This window comes from Magnolia sinica, chromosome 9, assembly GCF_029962835.1.
Source record: "Magnolia sinica isolate HGM2019 chromosome 9, MsV1, whole genome shotgun sequence".
NCBI lineage: Eukaryota > Viridiplantae > Streptophyta > Magnoliopsida > Magnoliales > Magnoliaceae > Magnolia > Magnolia sinica.
The window spans coordinates 70,286,745-70,303,119 of NC_080581.1; the positions used below are offsets into that span (position 1 = coordinate 70,286,745).

At 40.5% G+C, this 16,375-nt stretch overlaps 1 protein-coding gene across 10 annotated transcripts in view; it reads right to left on the reverse strand.

Moving 5' to 3' along the window:
• Positions 1-16,118, reverse strand: part of LOC131255619 (plant cysteine oxidase 3) — a 40,154-nt gene extending 24,036 nt beyond the window's left edge. For 4 of the 10 annotated variants that reach the window (XR_009176208.1, XM_058256375.1, XM_058256376.1 and 1 more), the window contains exons 1-3: positions 15,893-16,116; positions 13,623-13,789; positions 1,088-1,250 (exon numbers count right to left, since the gene is read on the reverse strand). Coding sequence is in view for 9 of the 10 variants with exons in the window: in XM_058256375.1 (XP_058112358.1) it covers positions 1,088-1,250; positions 13,623-13,789; positions 15,893-16,007 (445 nt within the window). In the remaining variant the exon portion in view is untranslated. Of the gene's footprint in view, positions 1-1,087; positions 1,251-13,622; positions 13,790-15,892 lie in introns of all 10 variants that reach the window. The other 6 variants (XM_058256373.1, XM_058256372.1, XM_058256370.1 and 3 more) reach the window with 3 other exon arrangements.
• Positions 16,119-16,375: the final 257 nt, after the last annotated feature.

The following is a 16,375-nucleotide window of genomic DNA, read 5'->3' on the forward strand; positions in this document are numbered from 1 at the left end:
GTTGCAAGTAAAATCAAAGATAATGTGGAAACAGGGGTACTTCTGGAATTCGAGAAATGGCAGAAAAGCTTCCTTGGTTCTTCACAAACTACAGATGACAACAGTTGAAATTGAAGCACAATCTACATTTTTGCATTGGAGAGGAATTATAGTCCTGACCCTTTACAGCTTGCTGATGCTCCCAAATCCATACATGTGGTTTGGCAACTCCAACAGACAATTGGATGGGCCCCACTGTGATAGGGGATGCCCCGAAAATCTCAAACAATCAAACCCTTCAATCTTTGGCCTTCCTTTGGATGTGCTTGTTCTTAACCATTTATCAGTAGGCCATCAATTGAAGGATTAGTATTTCCAATCTGGGAGATTTTTCGGGGTATCTCCCCTCCACAGTGAGGTCCATCCAATCAACATTGTGGACCCGAGGTTCTCAAGCACATGCAATGAGGAATCATAAGGTCCTGTGAATCAGCAAAACTATAGTTTTCTGAGAATTTGATTTGCATATGGGGATCATAGTTCATTGACCCATAATGTTGATAACATGGCCCTCACCATGGATGAGAAACTCCCAAATATCTCCCAGATCGGAATAATACAAAACGTTGATCTTTGGACTATTTTCTATTGAATGCAGACCATAGCTGCATTTTCACCTTAGTCGTCAATTCACAGACCAGTGATTGGGGGGTGGAGTCCCCCAATTTGGAAGATTTTTGAGGCATCCCAACCATGGTCCGACCCATCAGAACAATGGTTTAGATCACAAACCACAGAACAACATCTACAGTTTCCTGCTTGTCAGCAAATTGTACATTTGCGGAGGTGCAGGACCCTACAATTCTTTGTAGTGAGTTCAACACTCCGCATACTAACTATACACTCGCAGTAGCTCAGCAACTTATATTTACTCTTCAGATAATTCTGAAAACTAGGATATGCTCATCAACTCAAAATAGGTAATAGAATTTTAACCAGTAGTCTCCTGGAAGTGAAACTGATTTTCTATTTTGAGAAGTGCAATGAACTTTTATGTCACCAAAATAGGTCACAAGATCACTCAAGAATATGAATTTTAGAAGCACACCAGGGAAAAACTCTGTCTCGCCACTTTTCGGTGTGCAGGCAGGTTCTACCCAATCAAATGCTTTCACGTGCATGGAGCCATAGAGTATTTTGCTCAAGACAGTCATCCCAGGATGGTCATGGAGTGGAATAACTGCTGAAGTTGGTAAGCAGAATATACCAATCTGCAAAAAAATACACACCATTTACTCAAATAAGAACAAATCTTTTCTCAAACTACGCAGGAGACAATGTTTATGAAAGCTAGCCTTTTTGTATTTCAATAGCATGGAATGTATATTAACTCCTGAAATCCCACCCCACTTGTCTTTTACAAATCAAACAGATGGAAACTGCATTGATTTAGGTACTATGACCTCAAATAGTTCATGAAAATAATGGATACTCATGACCCAATTTTTAATCCTATTCAAATTTCCCCTTTATATATACAGGATCTATAATGTATAAAGTATAAACAATAATTATGTGAACGTATTCTACAATTTATAAAGTATATGCAAACTCTGCAAGTATGAACTTTTGCACTCCCACTGTCATTCCCAAGCCCGTATAAAGGACAAGGATTGAGTCAGGTAGGCAGCCTCTGTAAAACCTTTTTCATATCCTTTTCTAATGAATTGTGACACAACGTTTCAGGCACATGCTAGGAATTCCCTACAAGCACACGCTACAACGGCACATGAGTGCAATGAAAAATGGGAAACGGTTTGTTAAGGCATCACTAGAAGTGACGAACCGTAATGGCACCGGTTGCATTGAAAAGTAGGCAAGGGTTCTCATACCATTTTGGATGAGTGAGGGTAAAGAAGCTAGTGCAGGAAAATAAGATTTGTCTTGCTACATGGAATTTAGGAACTTTGAGAGGTAAGAGTATGAAGATGGTGGATATAATCATATAATGAACAATTAACATAGCTTGCATACCAGAGAAAGTGGAAAGGAGCTAAGTGCAAGGAAATCGATCGATATAAACTTCGGAATGTAGGAAAGAACAACAATAGAAATGGGGTAGAGATATTAGTAGATAGATGTTTACAGTTGTAGATGTTAAGAGAGTGGTTTTAGGGCTGTTTGGATGCCAGCATCTTTGTGTTTCGCATAGGTCAGCTACATCATGTTGTCCTTGATGGGATATCTAGGTCATGTTGTCGTAGACCAACTATTCTATTCCTTGTTTATCAAACAACTCGATTAACGATTAAAGATGAAAATGAGGCACATTGGGGAAGCCTAAGATGGTTGGTCGCATATGTAGTATTTATGACTAATGTACACATTGATAAATGTGGCACATGTTAGGCACTTGAAGATTCATGGTGGCACATGTGAACATGGATGGTCATAGACTGGTACATTTGGCAATTTGATGTCTGTGGATGGAACCAATGTTTTCCGTATTGTTATCACGTAATGTATTGCACCCTTGGGATATGGATACATAGCAGTTATTGTATGAGATATATCAGTTGTATCACATAATGTATCATTGTTGTTGGGAAACATGGGTAAACATTGGGAACTTGGTCAAATTTTTCAATGAAACTTTAAGAATTGTTTAAAAAGACATCAATACACACTTAGAAATCTAAACATCACCAAAAACAAGTGTACGTAATAGGTTTCGTTTGTATGGAGTCCTAATCTATGCGTTGTTTGTCTAAACCAATGCAAGTATATTCAAAGTCTATGCATATAATTCGTAAATGTAAAAAGACATGTATGGAACAAACAATACATTCAAAAGCAAAAGAAGTAGAAAACTAGAAATATACCTATGAATAATGTGCGTGGCTATGGCTCAGACCCACATAGAGTTGCGCGGTGGCTTAAAATCATCATATCCATTTCAACTAGGCTGGGCATAATATTGTTGCTCCACAGAGCAACAGTACCATGCCCAAGTCATAGTAGAATGGTACCACTGAAGACACTCTCTAACATAACACTAGTACTAATCCCCTCCGATTTGAGAAGTTTTGAAAAAGCTTTAAAATTTCTCCAATTTTCCACAAATCAGCCCATCTTCCGTCAAATCCCAAAACACTCCTGAATATTCTAAAATGGGGGTTAATTGACCACTGATCGAAGTGGAATTTCAAAAAAATAATAATAATAATAACATTTTTAATTAAAATTATTTTTTTCGAAATTTTTTCAAATTACTAAGAATCACTATATTATGCTACATACATGTTTGATTTGTGTTTTGGACACAGGTAGCAAGTTAGCAACCGATTTATAATAAAATCAAGAAATTTTAATTTTTTCCAATTTTCAGTAACACGACTAATCTCCCCCAAATCTCAAAATTGAAGCTCCAAATCCATGATTTTTTCATGCAAAACATGAAGAATACTGAATTTTTTGTAACCATTTGACATTGATTTAACATGATTCATAGCTAAAAAAAAAAAAGGATCGAAAGCCAAAAATGCTCACCGATTTGAACAGGTGAGATATTTTGGCACTATCCATGTGGTTTGTTTCGTACAAGTCGAATACAAGATATATCGTGGGCAAGGTATTCCGTAACAGTAATAGTGGTTGTAACGGCCACCATCGTTACCTTTACGATACAGGATATGACGGTTGTTATAGCCCCCGTAACAGCTGTTACGATCTTTTTTTTTCTTTTCTTTTCTTTTTTTTTTTTTTGACAAAAAAAAAAAGAAGAAAAAGTCGAAAAAACTGTATCAGCCTCGAAACGGACCATTACAGCCTTTACGAAGGGCATTACAGGGATTGTAATGGCCTTTAGGGTCGTTTTTTTCATAACAGCCGTTATGGCCTTTACAACCCCGTAACGTGTAACGGTTGCTACCGTTACCTTTACGTAGCGGCCTTTACGGCCACTTAACGGCCGCTATGGCACACCATGATTGTGGGATATATCAGCTGATATCGTCGATACTAAAACATTGGATGGAACATTGTGTTCCCTTATGCATGGAATTAAGGATTAGCTTCCCTCACTTTTCTTAACATTATTAACTTCCCTCACCTTTTTAGCAAAGTCATGTTATCACATACAGTCAAATTTTGGGTACATGATGTCCTTCTTCTCTCTCCCTCACCCTCCTCTCTCTTTTGAAATAAATCTGCCCCAAGGACTCGCTTAACCCGTATTGACTCAGCCGGATCAACCAAGTCACACGTTGACTCAGAAAACCAAGTCCAAGTTCTTTGCATTCCAAGTTCTCCCAACCAACCAAGTTGATGACCAGGCCAGGTTGAATCAATTGCATCCCGAGTGGCCTCGCCAAATTTGTAAACTACGTGCAGAACAACACTTTGCTTATTATTATATTACATGGTAGAGTGTATTGTAGTGAAAAAAAGTGGCAACGGGTGTACTGAATGTCTCCTGCGATGTACCATACCTAAGGCTGGCAATGGACATTCGCTTCAATTACTTGATGTATCTTATACGAAAAAATCAGATTCCAATGTATTTTCTACCTGATTAAAAAACAAAAAAAAAATAAAAATAAAAATAAAAAAAATAAAAAAAATTCCAATTACCTGTCTTCTAAGCAAGTCAAATTCAAATATTACCATACCCATATCCACTTGCCCAATCAAACGAGGGTGATTTGTAATTTCATATTTTTAACAAATTATTAATAATAGTTAATTAAATAGAAAAAAAATAAAATAATTCCAATGGTCCTATTTTAACCAACACATGTCCATGAATTAGAGGTTAGAAATTGTCAACCACTGATTTTTGGACCATGAATTAGAGACCATGTCCTGCAATTAAGTCAGTTTAACTTTGGTTGTTGTATGCCCACATGTACAATTTCCACTGCTTATGTATTAAGCATCATACTTTGACACAACACCTAAATGGTGCCAAAATACCTAGTTTCCTATTACCAGAATACTCTCCAACACTGGTTTTACCTAGTGGTTAAAACATCCAAACACTATGGGGCCCATAACGTTGTATTTGCAAATCCACTGCGTCCACCAAGTTCCATACTGGATTTGAGGCCCTTGGACAAAAAACCAGCAAGATGTGGCTGTACCACAGGGAACAATGGGGAAGGGATGGCAACCATAGGTTTGTGTGTGCGGACACCATGATATGTATCTTTCATCAAACCTACCAATCAAGTGTAACTCACCAAGATCAATTGAAGATATAAAAATCAGCGCAATTGATCCAAAACTCAGGCAGGCCACACCGATTGAACTTCGAGGTTTTAGGATAAAATTTACATTGTTCCTGTTGATGGCCCATCAGATTTCTCTATCAAGCTAGTACTTTGTATATACAGTTAAAATAAGAACTCTCTCACCATATGGATGGAAAAGATTTACATATAAAACATGGTGTCGGCCACAAAGCTAGGGTGTATTATGTGTTGCATAAAAGGTGTTGTAGACAATTCCGGTCCAGATTCCTTATTCCTACCCCTTAACGAGTTACAATTGTATTAAAGGGGGCCCATGTAAACAAAACCTCTGTGATAGTCCAAGATAGTTATAGATTTATTATAGTAGAAAAGGTCCTATCACTGATCTCAACAACCTGTCAATATTCAATGAGCATGTCTGGCCCACCTGATAAATGGACCAGCTTGATGTTTTGGCCAAGGCATAACCTCAATAGGTCCCACCTAATTTACAGACTAGATCTAACACACTTGTAACACATTGTCACGTGCCATAAACATCCTCTTCAGATAATTTTAAAGGTGGCCAAAAGAAAAGCACAAAAAAGAAGGAAATGGCAGATTATGCGTGTCCAATACTTCTTTCAATAGTCCGACCATAGACTATCTTTTGGCATTTATTCTGGTCATGATGGCTAGGATAGAGGAAAAAAGATGAAACACCACAAATTTCCCAATACAAATTGATGCGGACACAAGCGCATTCAAGGTGTACCAACGAAGAAAGCGCCAACCACAAGTGTCGTCCTTGTGGATAGGCGATTATTGAGGAGTTGAAGACCTTTCACATGTGATTGGACATATAGAAGACCCCACTCAGGGAAGACACATGTGAAAGAAGATTGGAGAAAGAAGACCGAGCGCCCAAACTTTCCCGTACTTATGTTATTTGCGTGTTTTTGACTTAGTTAGGGGTCTTTTAGTAATTTTATGTCTTTATTTGCTTATTCTAGGGGTATTTTAGTACTTTTATGTCTTTATTTGCTTATTTAAGTGGGCTAAAGCCCTAAACTCGAATTTTAACTATTGATTAATGAAAAGCAAACCCTTTGGTTGCCTCCTTCCTCTCTTCTCTCTAATGGTGCTTCTTCTCTCCCCTTGATCTTCTTCTTCTAATTTCTTCTTGTGCCCCTCCAACTTCTTCAAGGTAATAATTTTCTTCCTTCTATTTTCCAGTTTTGGCTAATCCTTCTTCGATCAAAATCTTGAGAACCGATCTAAACCCTAAATCCCCAAATTCTCAAATCCCTAATCCGAGAAACTTCTTGGTTCTTCGGACTAGTGATCTTCATTGATCGATTGGGTGTGACCATGCAAGATCGGGAGGTCTCATCCCTCGCCGGATCCAACCTAAGTAGTAATTGAATTTCATAATCCATGATTGTAGTGATGGCCCGCTCCATTGCATGTTTCCTTTATGATTTTCTCAGTTATGATGATTACTGTTAGAATTTTAGATCATTTATTCCTTTTATTTCCGCTGTTTAATTATCTCCATGAGCATGCATCATAATTAGGGTTGTCCTGCGTCAAATTTGGTATCAAAGCCTAGGCTTGCATGGTTTTTGTCTAGATCGAGTTATCAAATTAGGGTTTCGATTTTTAGGTTTAACTTAGGAAAGTTCCAGGTTTAGAAAGTTTTCAATTTTAGAAACTTTCCAATTTTAGAAAGTTCCTAATCTGAAAATTTTCCAGATTTGAGTTGTTTCCTGTTTCAACTTAATTGTGTCAGTTCATAGTAGTTTTGCATTCATCGCGTTCATCTTGAAAGTCATAACACCTAGTAGTCTAGTTAGGTAGAGTTTGGTTCAAGTCTTCATTGTATGCCCACGAGAAGAGGTAGAGGTTTCGGACTTCAACTTACCATGAATAACGAGCAGTTATCTGAGCAACTTGCTCAATTAATACAAAAGATAACCGCCCTAGAAGCGGGTCAAAGGCGTGAGTTTGCCCGCCTTGAGAACCAAATTACCACTACCATGACTAAGGTGGAGCAACTAGAGGCGTCCCAAAAAGAAAACCCCGCTGTAGGGGAAGATGCGCACTCCCAAGTGGAAGGAATTATTGAAGAACGCGCTGCCACACGTGGTGGTAGTGAGGATAGAGATTGTGGTAACGGTCGTGGTGTGGTGCGAGAGGCACGAGCCACATATGGTCATCAAGACCGTTATGATCCAGATGAGCATGCGATGAAGAGTGTGAGAGTTGAGGCCCCGAGTTTTGATGGGCGCTTGGATCTCAAGGCGTTCCTTGACTGGGTTGTTGACATGGACCACTACTTTGAGTGGTATGGCATGTCGGAAAGCCGTCAAATGCGATTTGCTAAGATGAAGCTTGTGGGTCAAGCCAAGCTCTTCTGGACCAACACCGAGCGTAGGATAGAGAGAGTTGGTAGAGCCCCTATCACACATTAGTATGAGATGAAAGAGAAGTTGAAGGAGAAGTACCTTCCTCTCTCATACCGTCAGAAGCTCCTTGACCAATGGCAATCCTTACGCCAAGGGTCAATGCCTGCCGCTGACTATATCGCTAAATTTGAAGAGTATGTGATGCGATGTGATATCCGAGAAGACCCTCTAGTAACGCTCTCGCGTTTCAAGACAGGCCTTTGTGGGGATCTTCAGCGCGAGCTTATTACTCGGCCCTTAACAAACTTAGATGAAGCATATCAAGTCGTGCAGGAGTTAGAGCAATATCTGAAGGCTCCTGTCGTTCGTCGTTGAGACTCCAGTGCTAGATCTAGTTCCCAAGGAACTAGACCTAATATTGGTAGTCAACCTAGGGCACAGGCGACCATTCCGCCTAGGCCTAGGGAGGACAAGGGCAAAGGGGTTCTTGGTGCCGGTCCTAGTAACATGAGCCAAGTGAGGTGCTATGAGTGTGGCAACCTTGGCCACATGTCTAATCAGTGTCCTACGAAGAGCCGTGGGAGAGCCTTAGTTATAGGCGAGTCCCACGAGGGTGGAGATGACCAGGGTGCTTATGAAGTTGAAGAGTATCACCCTGAAGGAGGACTTACTGATGAAGAAGAAGTGGATGGAGAAGCAACGCTTGCAGTAGTCAGGCGTGTGTTAGCTCAGTCTAGAAGTAGTGCTGACTGGCGTCGAAGCACTATCTTCTACACTATTGCCAAGTGTGGTGAAAAGAATTGTAAGGTGATAGTGGACAGTGGAAGTTGTCAGAATGTGATTTCCACTAGCACCTTAGATCGCTTAAAACTGAAATCCACACCTCATCCAGACCCGTATAGAGTTTCTTGGGTTGACAAGACATCCCTACCTGTCACCCAGCAATGTCTAGTCCCCATCGAGTTTGGGTCATACAAAGAGTCCCTGTGGTGTGATGTTTTACCTATGGATGTGGGACATGTTATCCTAGGTAAACCGTGGCTATTCGATAATGACATCACGATCTTTGGCCGTTCGAATGCGTGTACTTTTATGTATAATGGTAAAAAGATCAAACTTAATCCCATGCCACCTGAGAATACACTAGGGAAGAAGAAGGATGAGAAGGCAAGTGAGCCTAGAGAAATGGGGAAATCCAAACCTAAGTCTTTACATATAATCAGCGCAAGAGAGTTTGAAAAAGAGGCTAAGGAGGATTCTATGGTGTATGCCCTTGTGGCTAGAGAAATTACACCTGAGGTTCCATCAGAGTTGCCCTGTGAGGTGACCTCGGTCCTGAAGGAATACAGTGATGTATTTCCTGAAGACTTACCGAATGAGTTGCCACCTATGAGGGACAAACAGCATGCCACTGATCTTGTCCCAGGGTCTACTCTACCGAACCTTCCTCACTACAGGATGAACCCTGCAGCGCATGCAGAGTTGAAGAAGCAAGTTGATGAGCTTCTGCAAAAGGATTTCATCCAAGAGAGTATGAGCCCGTGTGCCATGCCTGCATTGTTGACGCCAAAGAAAGACGGCACGTGGCGCATGTGTGTGGACAGCCGTGCCATAAACAAAATTACTGTCAAGTATAGGTTCCCTATACCTAGACTTGATGATATGCTTGACATGATGGCCAGGTCCACTATATTCTCTAAGATAGACCTCAAGAGTGGATATCACCAAATCCGTGTACGCCCAAGAGATGAGTGGAAGACAGCGTTTAAGACGAAAGATGGGTTGTATGAGTGGTTGGTCATGCCCTTCGGCTTGACTAACACACCCAGTACTTTCATGCGGGTGATGACACAAGCTTTGAGGCCGTTCATGGAAAAATTCCTAGTGGTGTACTTTGACGATATTCTTATTTATAGTGCCACTAAGGAATCACACCTTGAACATTTAAAGATGGTCTGTAGTGTCCTTAGGAAGGAAAAGTTGTACGCTAATCTTAAGAAATGTGCATTCATGTCTAGCCAAGTTGTATTCTTAGGATTTATAGTGTCATCTGAAGGGATGCGTGCAGACCCTGAAAAAGTCAGGGCCATAATTGAGTGGCCAGAACCAAGGAACATTCATGAGGTGCGAAGTTTTTACGGCCTAGCAACTTTTTATCGTCGGTTCATTAGAGGTTTTAGCACGATCATGGCTCCCATTACCGAGTGCATGAAAAAGGAAGAGTTCGTGTGGTCTAAAGCCGCCGTCAAGGCTTTTAAAGAAATTAAGGGCAAGATGGTGGAAGCTCCTGTCATGCGTCTACCTGACTTTTCTAAAGTCTTTGTAGTAGCGTGCGATGCGTCTGGTGTCGGTATAGGTGGAGTGTTGAGTCAAGAAGGACACCCAGTGGCCTATTTCAGTGAGAAACTGAATGAGGCAAAACAAAAATACTCCACTTACGATAAAGAATTTTATGCGGTAGTGCAATCCCTGAGACATTGGCGACACTACCTCCTACCGCAAGAATTCGTTTTGTTTTCTAACCATGAGGCTTTGAGATATTTGCATTCTCAGAAGAAACTCAACCCAAGGCATGCCAAGTGGGTAGCGTTTCTTCAGGAATATTCGTTTGTTTTGAAACACAAGGCCAGGGTTGAAAACAAACCAGCAGATGCCCTTAGTAGGAGAGTGGCGTTACTCAACTCCTTGAGTGTAGAGGTAGTCGGATTTGAGCAACTGAAAGATGAATACCCCATATGTCCTGATTTTGGGGGTACTTACGCGTCGCTCTCTAGTGACCAGCATATTATGGGTGAATATGTTCTTAAAGATGGCTTTGTTTTCAAGGGAGACAGACTTTGTATTCCCCGTATGTCCCTTCGTGAATTCCTCATCTGGGAGCTTCATTCAGGAGGGATAGCTGGCCATTTTGGTCGTGATAAGACCATTGCCCTCGTGGAAGATCGTTTCTATTGGCCAAGCCTCAAGCGAGACGTAGCCAAAGTTTTAGGGCAGTGTCGAACATGTCAGCTGGCAAAGCAAAAAAAGCAAAATACTGGGTTGTACACGCCATTGCCAGTGTCACATGCTCCGTGGCAGGACATTAGTATGGACTTCGTGCTCGGGCTTCCCAAGACTATAAAAAAGCACGATTTCGTTTTTGTCGTTGTGGACCGTTTTTCTAAAATGGTGCATTTCCTCCCATGTTCAAAGACGTCAGATGCGCTCATGTTGCTCGTCTCTTTTTTGATGGTGTGGTGCGTCTCCATGGGTTACCTAAAACCATAGTGTCTGATCGTGATGTTCGATTTACTAGCTATTTTTAGAAGACACTGTGGCACATTATGGGAACTCGTTTGCAATTTTCTACTGCTTACCACCCAAAAACAGATGGTCAAACTGAAGTGGTAAACCGTAACCTTGGAAATCTTCTACGTTGTCTAGTGGGTGAACATGTTAAGACTTGGGACCTAATTTTACCAACTGTTGAACTTGCTTATAATGGGTCAATTAATAGATCTACAGGGTTGAGTCCTTTTGAAATTGTAAGTGGTTATAAACCTAGAATGCCCATAGATCTCTTACCTATGTCTGTTACCCAAAGGTCTTCTGAGTCAGTCGATGCATTCGCACGCCATATTCATGATTTGCATACACATATTAGACAACGGTTAAATAAGAGCAATGATGATTATAAAGTTTCAGCTGATTCTCATCGTAGAGTGCAAGAATTTCAAGAAGGAGACTATGTAATGGTGCGAATAAGGCCAGAGCGATTCTCTCAAGGATCTGCAAAGAAATTACAAGCACGTAGTGTTGGACCATTCAAGATATTACAACAGGTTGGGTCCAACGCATATCGGGTTGACCTTCCACCTGAAATGAGCATTAATCCAACTTTTAATGTGGAAGATCTAGTCCGTGCCCATACTCCCATTGTTGATACATCGTCCCTTTCATGGCCTTTTTCTGAGTTTGTTACACAACCCCTTCCACCCCCTCCTCCACCTATTACCCATAAAGAAGCAATTGAGGAAATCTTGGATGACGAGATAGTATCCACGAGAGATGCGGGTTTCCAAAGGTATCTTGTCAAGTGGAAGAACAAACCATCGTCTGAATCTACGTGGCTGTCGGGCGACGCATTGCAGGGTATTGATCCAGATCTACTCGAGCGCTACAAAAGTTTCAACTCGTCGAAGTCGAGTTTTTCTCACCCGAGGGGAATTGATGCGGACACAAGCGCATTCAAGGTGTACCAACGAAGAAAGCGCCAACCACAAGTGTCGTCCTTGTGGATAGGCGATTATTGAGGAGCTGAAGACCTTTCACATGTGATTGGACATATAGAAGACCCCACTCAGGTAAGACACATGTGAAAGAAGATTGGAGAAAGAAGACTGAGCGCCCAAACTTTCCCGTACTTATGTTACTTGCGTGTTTTTGACTTAGTTAGGGGTCTTTTAGTAATTTTATATCTTTATTTGCTTATTCTAGTGGTATTTTAGTAATTTTATGTCTTTATTTGCTTATTTAAGTGGGCTAAAGCCCTAAACTCGAATTTTAACTATTGATTAATAAAAAGCAAACCCTTTGGTTGCCTCCTTCCTCTCTTCTCTCTAATGGTGCTTCTTCTCTCCCCTTGATCTTCTTCTTCTAATTTCTTCTTGTGCCCCTCCAACTTCTTCAAGGTAATAATTTTCTTCCTTCTATTTTCCAGTTTTGGCTAATCCTTCTTCGATCAAAATCTTGAGAACCGATCTAAACCCTAAATCCCCAAATTCTCAAATCCCTAATCCGAGAAACTTCTTGGTTCTTCGGACTAGTGATCTTCATTGATCGATTGGGTGTGACCATGCAAGATCGGGAGGTCTCATCCCTCGCCGGATCCAACCTAAGTAGTAATTGAATTCCATAATCCATGGTTGTAGTGATGGCCCGCTCCATTGCATGTTTCCTTTATGATTTTCTCAGTTATGATGATTACTGTTAGAATTTTAGATCATTTATTCCTTTTATTTCCGCTGTTTAATTATCTCCATGAGCATGCATCATAATTAGGGCTGTCCTGCATCACAAATACTTCTTAACATTATAAAACAATAGCAAAACAAATAAAATAGGAAAAAGTGAATCTTGAAATAATGTTTTATTTATAATCTTAAAATATTGTTGGAGAATCCACGCATGTTGACATTAGAATCCAATCAGTTATAGAAACCTTGAAATAAAGCCCAGTTCAGAAAGCTCTTCTTTATTGCTAAGGTGGACATCGGGAAGTGTGGATGCTTTAATAATGAAAGTGAGGAGGTTTTGAAATTATGTGATGCTTTTGTTGATAAGAGTGTGATCAAACACTTTAAAGGAAAGGGGAGAGAAGACAAAAATATGAATCAAAAAAGGAAGGGGAGAACGCTAGGATCTATGAATCAAGAAAGGAAGGGGAGAAGGCAGAAGATACTAGTTTGCTTTCTCACCATTTGGCGTGTGTATGTAATGGTTGGTTAGGGATCAATATTGGGTGGGACAGTCTTGGCATGTGAATGGTATCACCATGAGCCTTTGCCATAGGCTGTTACAAGACCTCAGGTAAAAGAGGATGGTTACATCTTCTGGTCAGCCAATCATAAAATTGTCAATCTACCTTTCAAAAGCCAGCTCCAAATTGCTGGGAGAAAGTTTTAAATAATGTTGATGTTGCGGCATACCTGATGACTAGACCAGTATGATTTTTGGCCTAGGGCATGCTGATAGTGCACTTACCTAATGAACAGACCAGACTAGATCTCATGCATGTTTTTTCTTCATTATATAGAAAAAAAAACAAACAAAATTAAAACTTATTTTTATTTTTCATAGCATTATATATGAGATTAATTGACAACCTAATCCAGTATATGTTATTTAAATGTTGATAGCTTTGGCATTACATGTTAGATAAACTCTTCTGAAGTGTCGATCTGAAATGTGAAAGCTAACATAAGATTATGGTTGAGAAGACCAACCAGGCAGGACTATAACTTACTGTAAAACTATCGCATTCATATATGTGCAAGTATGTTATAGGTTGAGCCCATCGAGCTACCCTTGTTGACTGATGATTCCTGAAGAGGTTCTGTCCAAAGAAACCATGACCTCGGTCATCTTCTGAATTATCCTCTTTAAGTCCAGCATCAGAGGGACCAATTGTATCTGCATGCAAAAAGAATTTTATTGTACCATATAAAAGGCCAAAAGTAGGAATAAGGTTGCCAGCGAACACTAGTTATAACAACAATAGAACTCTATGAATGTGTACTTGTGATGAATGTGGAAGGCTTTGGAAATGTGGATTCACATCTTTGCTCCTGAGTCTATATCCATATCTGAAGTCTGAACATCATTTCGGGAAGTGAAGAACCACACCAAAATATTTCAAGAACTTGGTTATTCTGTTTTATATTAATAATTTACACTATTTTTAGTTGATATACTATCCAACTTCACAGAATCTAGATGTGGTAGTTACTAGTTACTATTTACTAATGGACCATTACCTTGGTTATACAGTATGGGGCATTTCCCAAGGTATCAGCAAATATGGCTTTTGGACTTGTAGAGAGGGACTCTCTTTTTGGCTATTGCCTTGATTTTACAGTGAGGGATTCCCCAAGGCAGTACATGTGCCAACCATCCATGTTTGTAGCACACAAGAGCTGTGCATAAGGTGAGCCCCACCATTTCAATTACTTGGCAAGAAAACCAGTCCAGTTCCCTCATCAACTAGGCCACACGCATATGCAAAATGTGAATGGTTAGCAATTCTTTTAAACCATGCTGTTTTCGTATAAGGGTTGCCCACCTCATGTGTCTACATGGCTCATCTTAACGCTAGGTCATCTAATGGTGGGTAGACGGCTCAGATGTCCCAAGCATGTATGAGGTCAGTATCCAAGTGGGAAACCTTGTTTAAGCCATTTTAAAGATAGCTTATATCTTTCAAAAAAAAAAAAAGATAATCCAGCTTATGGGGCAGGCAGATTTAGACTAAGCTGAATGGGTGGTGGATTGGGCCCAAGTTAGAGAACATGGCCTGTTTAAGTAAACAAGTCAGGCTCAGCTTGAACCCAACCAACCCATGTAGCTTGTTAAGGGGTTGGGCAAGATGACCCAACTCGATCAAGCCCAACCCCCCCCCCCCCCAAAAAAAAAAAAAAAAATCACTAAACAATTAGTATAGACATACACATGATGTATTCATGTTTTATGTATCCACAAATTGGGTAATGCTGAGCATAATGTTGCCCACATATTCCATTCTTAAACCCGAGTGTGGTCATGCCTAGACGGCTCGTGTTACGATCCCAATGGTTTAAAGAGCCTAGTTTGACACGTTCCATCAATCCTATGGCTTTAAAAGTATTGGCTAGGTTCTTAACAATTGGTATCAAAGCCAACACTACGTCCTATGTTCGAGTCACGGAAGGGGCAACCTATGGAAAGGGCAACCTGGACCAAAGTGAAAGCCGCTATGACCTAGAAAGGGCTACCTGGACAACTAGAGTGTAGCCGCCAAGTGAAAAGGGCTACCTGGATAACCAGAGTGCAGCCGCCATGCCCTAAAAAGGGCTACCTGGAAAAGAGGCCAGAGTGAGTACAGCCACAAAGTGGGCTGCTGCGGACATTGACTGTGGAGCATGGTGGAATGTTACAATCCCAACAGTTTAAAGAGCCTAGCTCGATGCATTCCATCAGTCCTGGGGCTTTTGGCATATTGGTTAGGTTCTTAACAGGTCGGCTCGGTTCACTCGAGCCTCACCCCCTCAAAATTAAATGGGTCGGGTCAGTTCAAACTAGGCTCCTCAAATTTTAAGAGCGCCAGGTTGACCCACAAGATAATAGACCAGGGACTGGGTACGAACCAGAATTCTTGGCCCGTTTCATAAACAGGTCGGTCCGGACTGACCCCGAAAGGACCCAAACCCGGCCAATTGCCACCCTTATACCAGCTTAATTGTTTAAAAGTGTCATGATTCAACATCACATAACTCATGAAACCCAGATGCAGAAATCAATCAGAATTCATGAAAGAACAAACAAAGTGCCAAACCTAAAGAGAATTCAGGACTTGGAACTGAATAATCCTTGAGTTATACCAACGATGATCACCTTCCGAACAATCCATTCATTTGATTAAACGAATTTCACAATACACAGATGCATATTGCATTGAAGAGTAACAGGAAATGGGAAAAATATAAAAGTTCAGTCTGAAAGATTAAGAAAATGGCAAAAGGGGATGGTCGAAGAAAATACCCAAAAGAGAGCAGAGCTTTCGGATTGCTTGTGGGGAAGCTGCATTTCCCGAAGGCGTAAACGTCTTCTTGCAGAGGTCGTAGAGAGCCTGAACGGGAGTGCCGCCCTTCGGCATGCTAAAGTGCGCTGCGGGTTGTGCTTCGCCACTCAAGACTGCTGTTGTTCGTTCCTACGTTCAAGGTTTTTGGCGTTTGGATTTTCTTTCATCCTCGCCGGATTTTTATTTTTTGAAAATATATCAACATCCCTGCTTTCCATACGCTAAAAAACATCCCCTCTGCTTTTTTGTAAATTTAAATAAACCCTTCAATTTATCATATTACATAAAACACCGTATGGATGACTTTCTATCCACTTAACCGTTAAATTTGAAATATTAGACCTTTGAGTTTGATTGTTAACTATGTGAGCATGATACTTTTGTCTTAGAGACGAATTATATTTTCATTTTGAATGAAACTTAAATAACCTAATTAATTACCC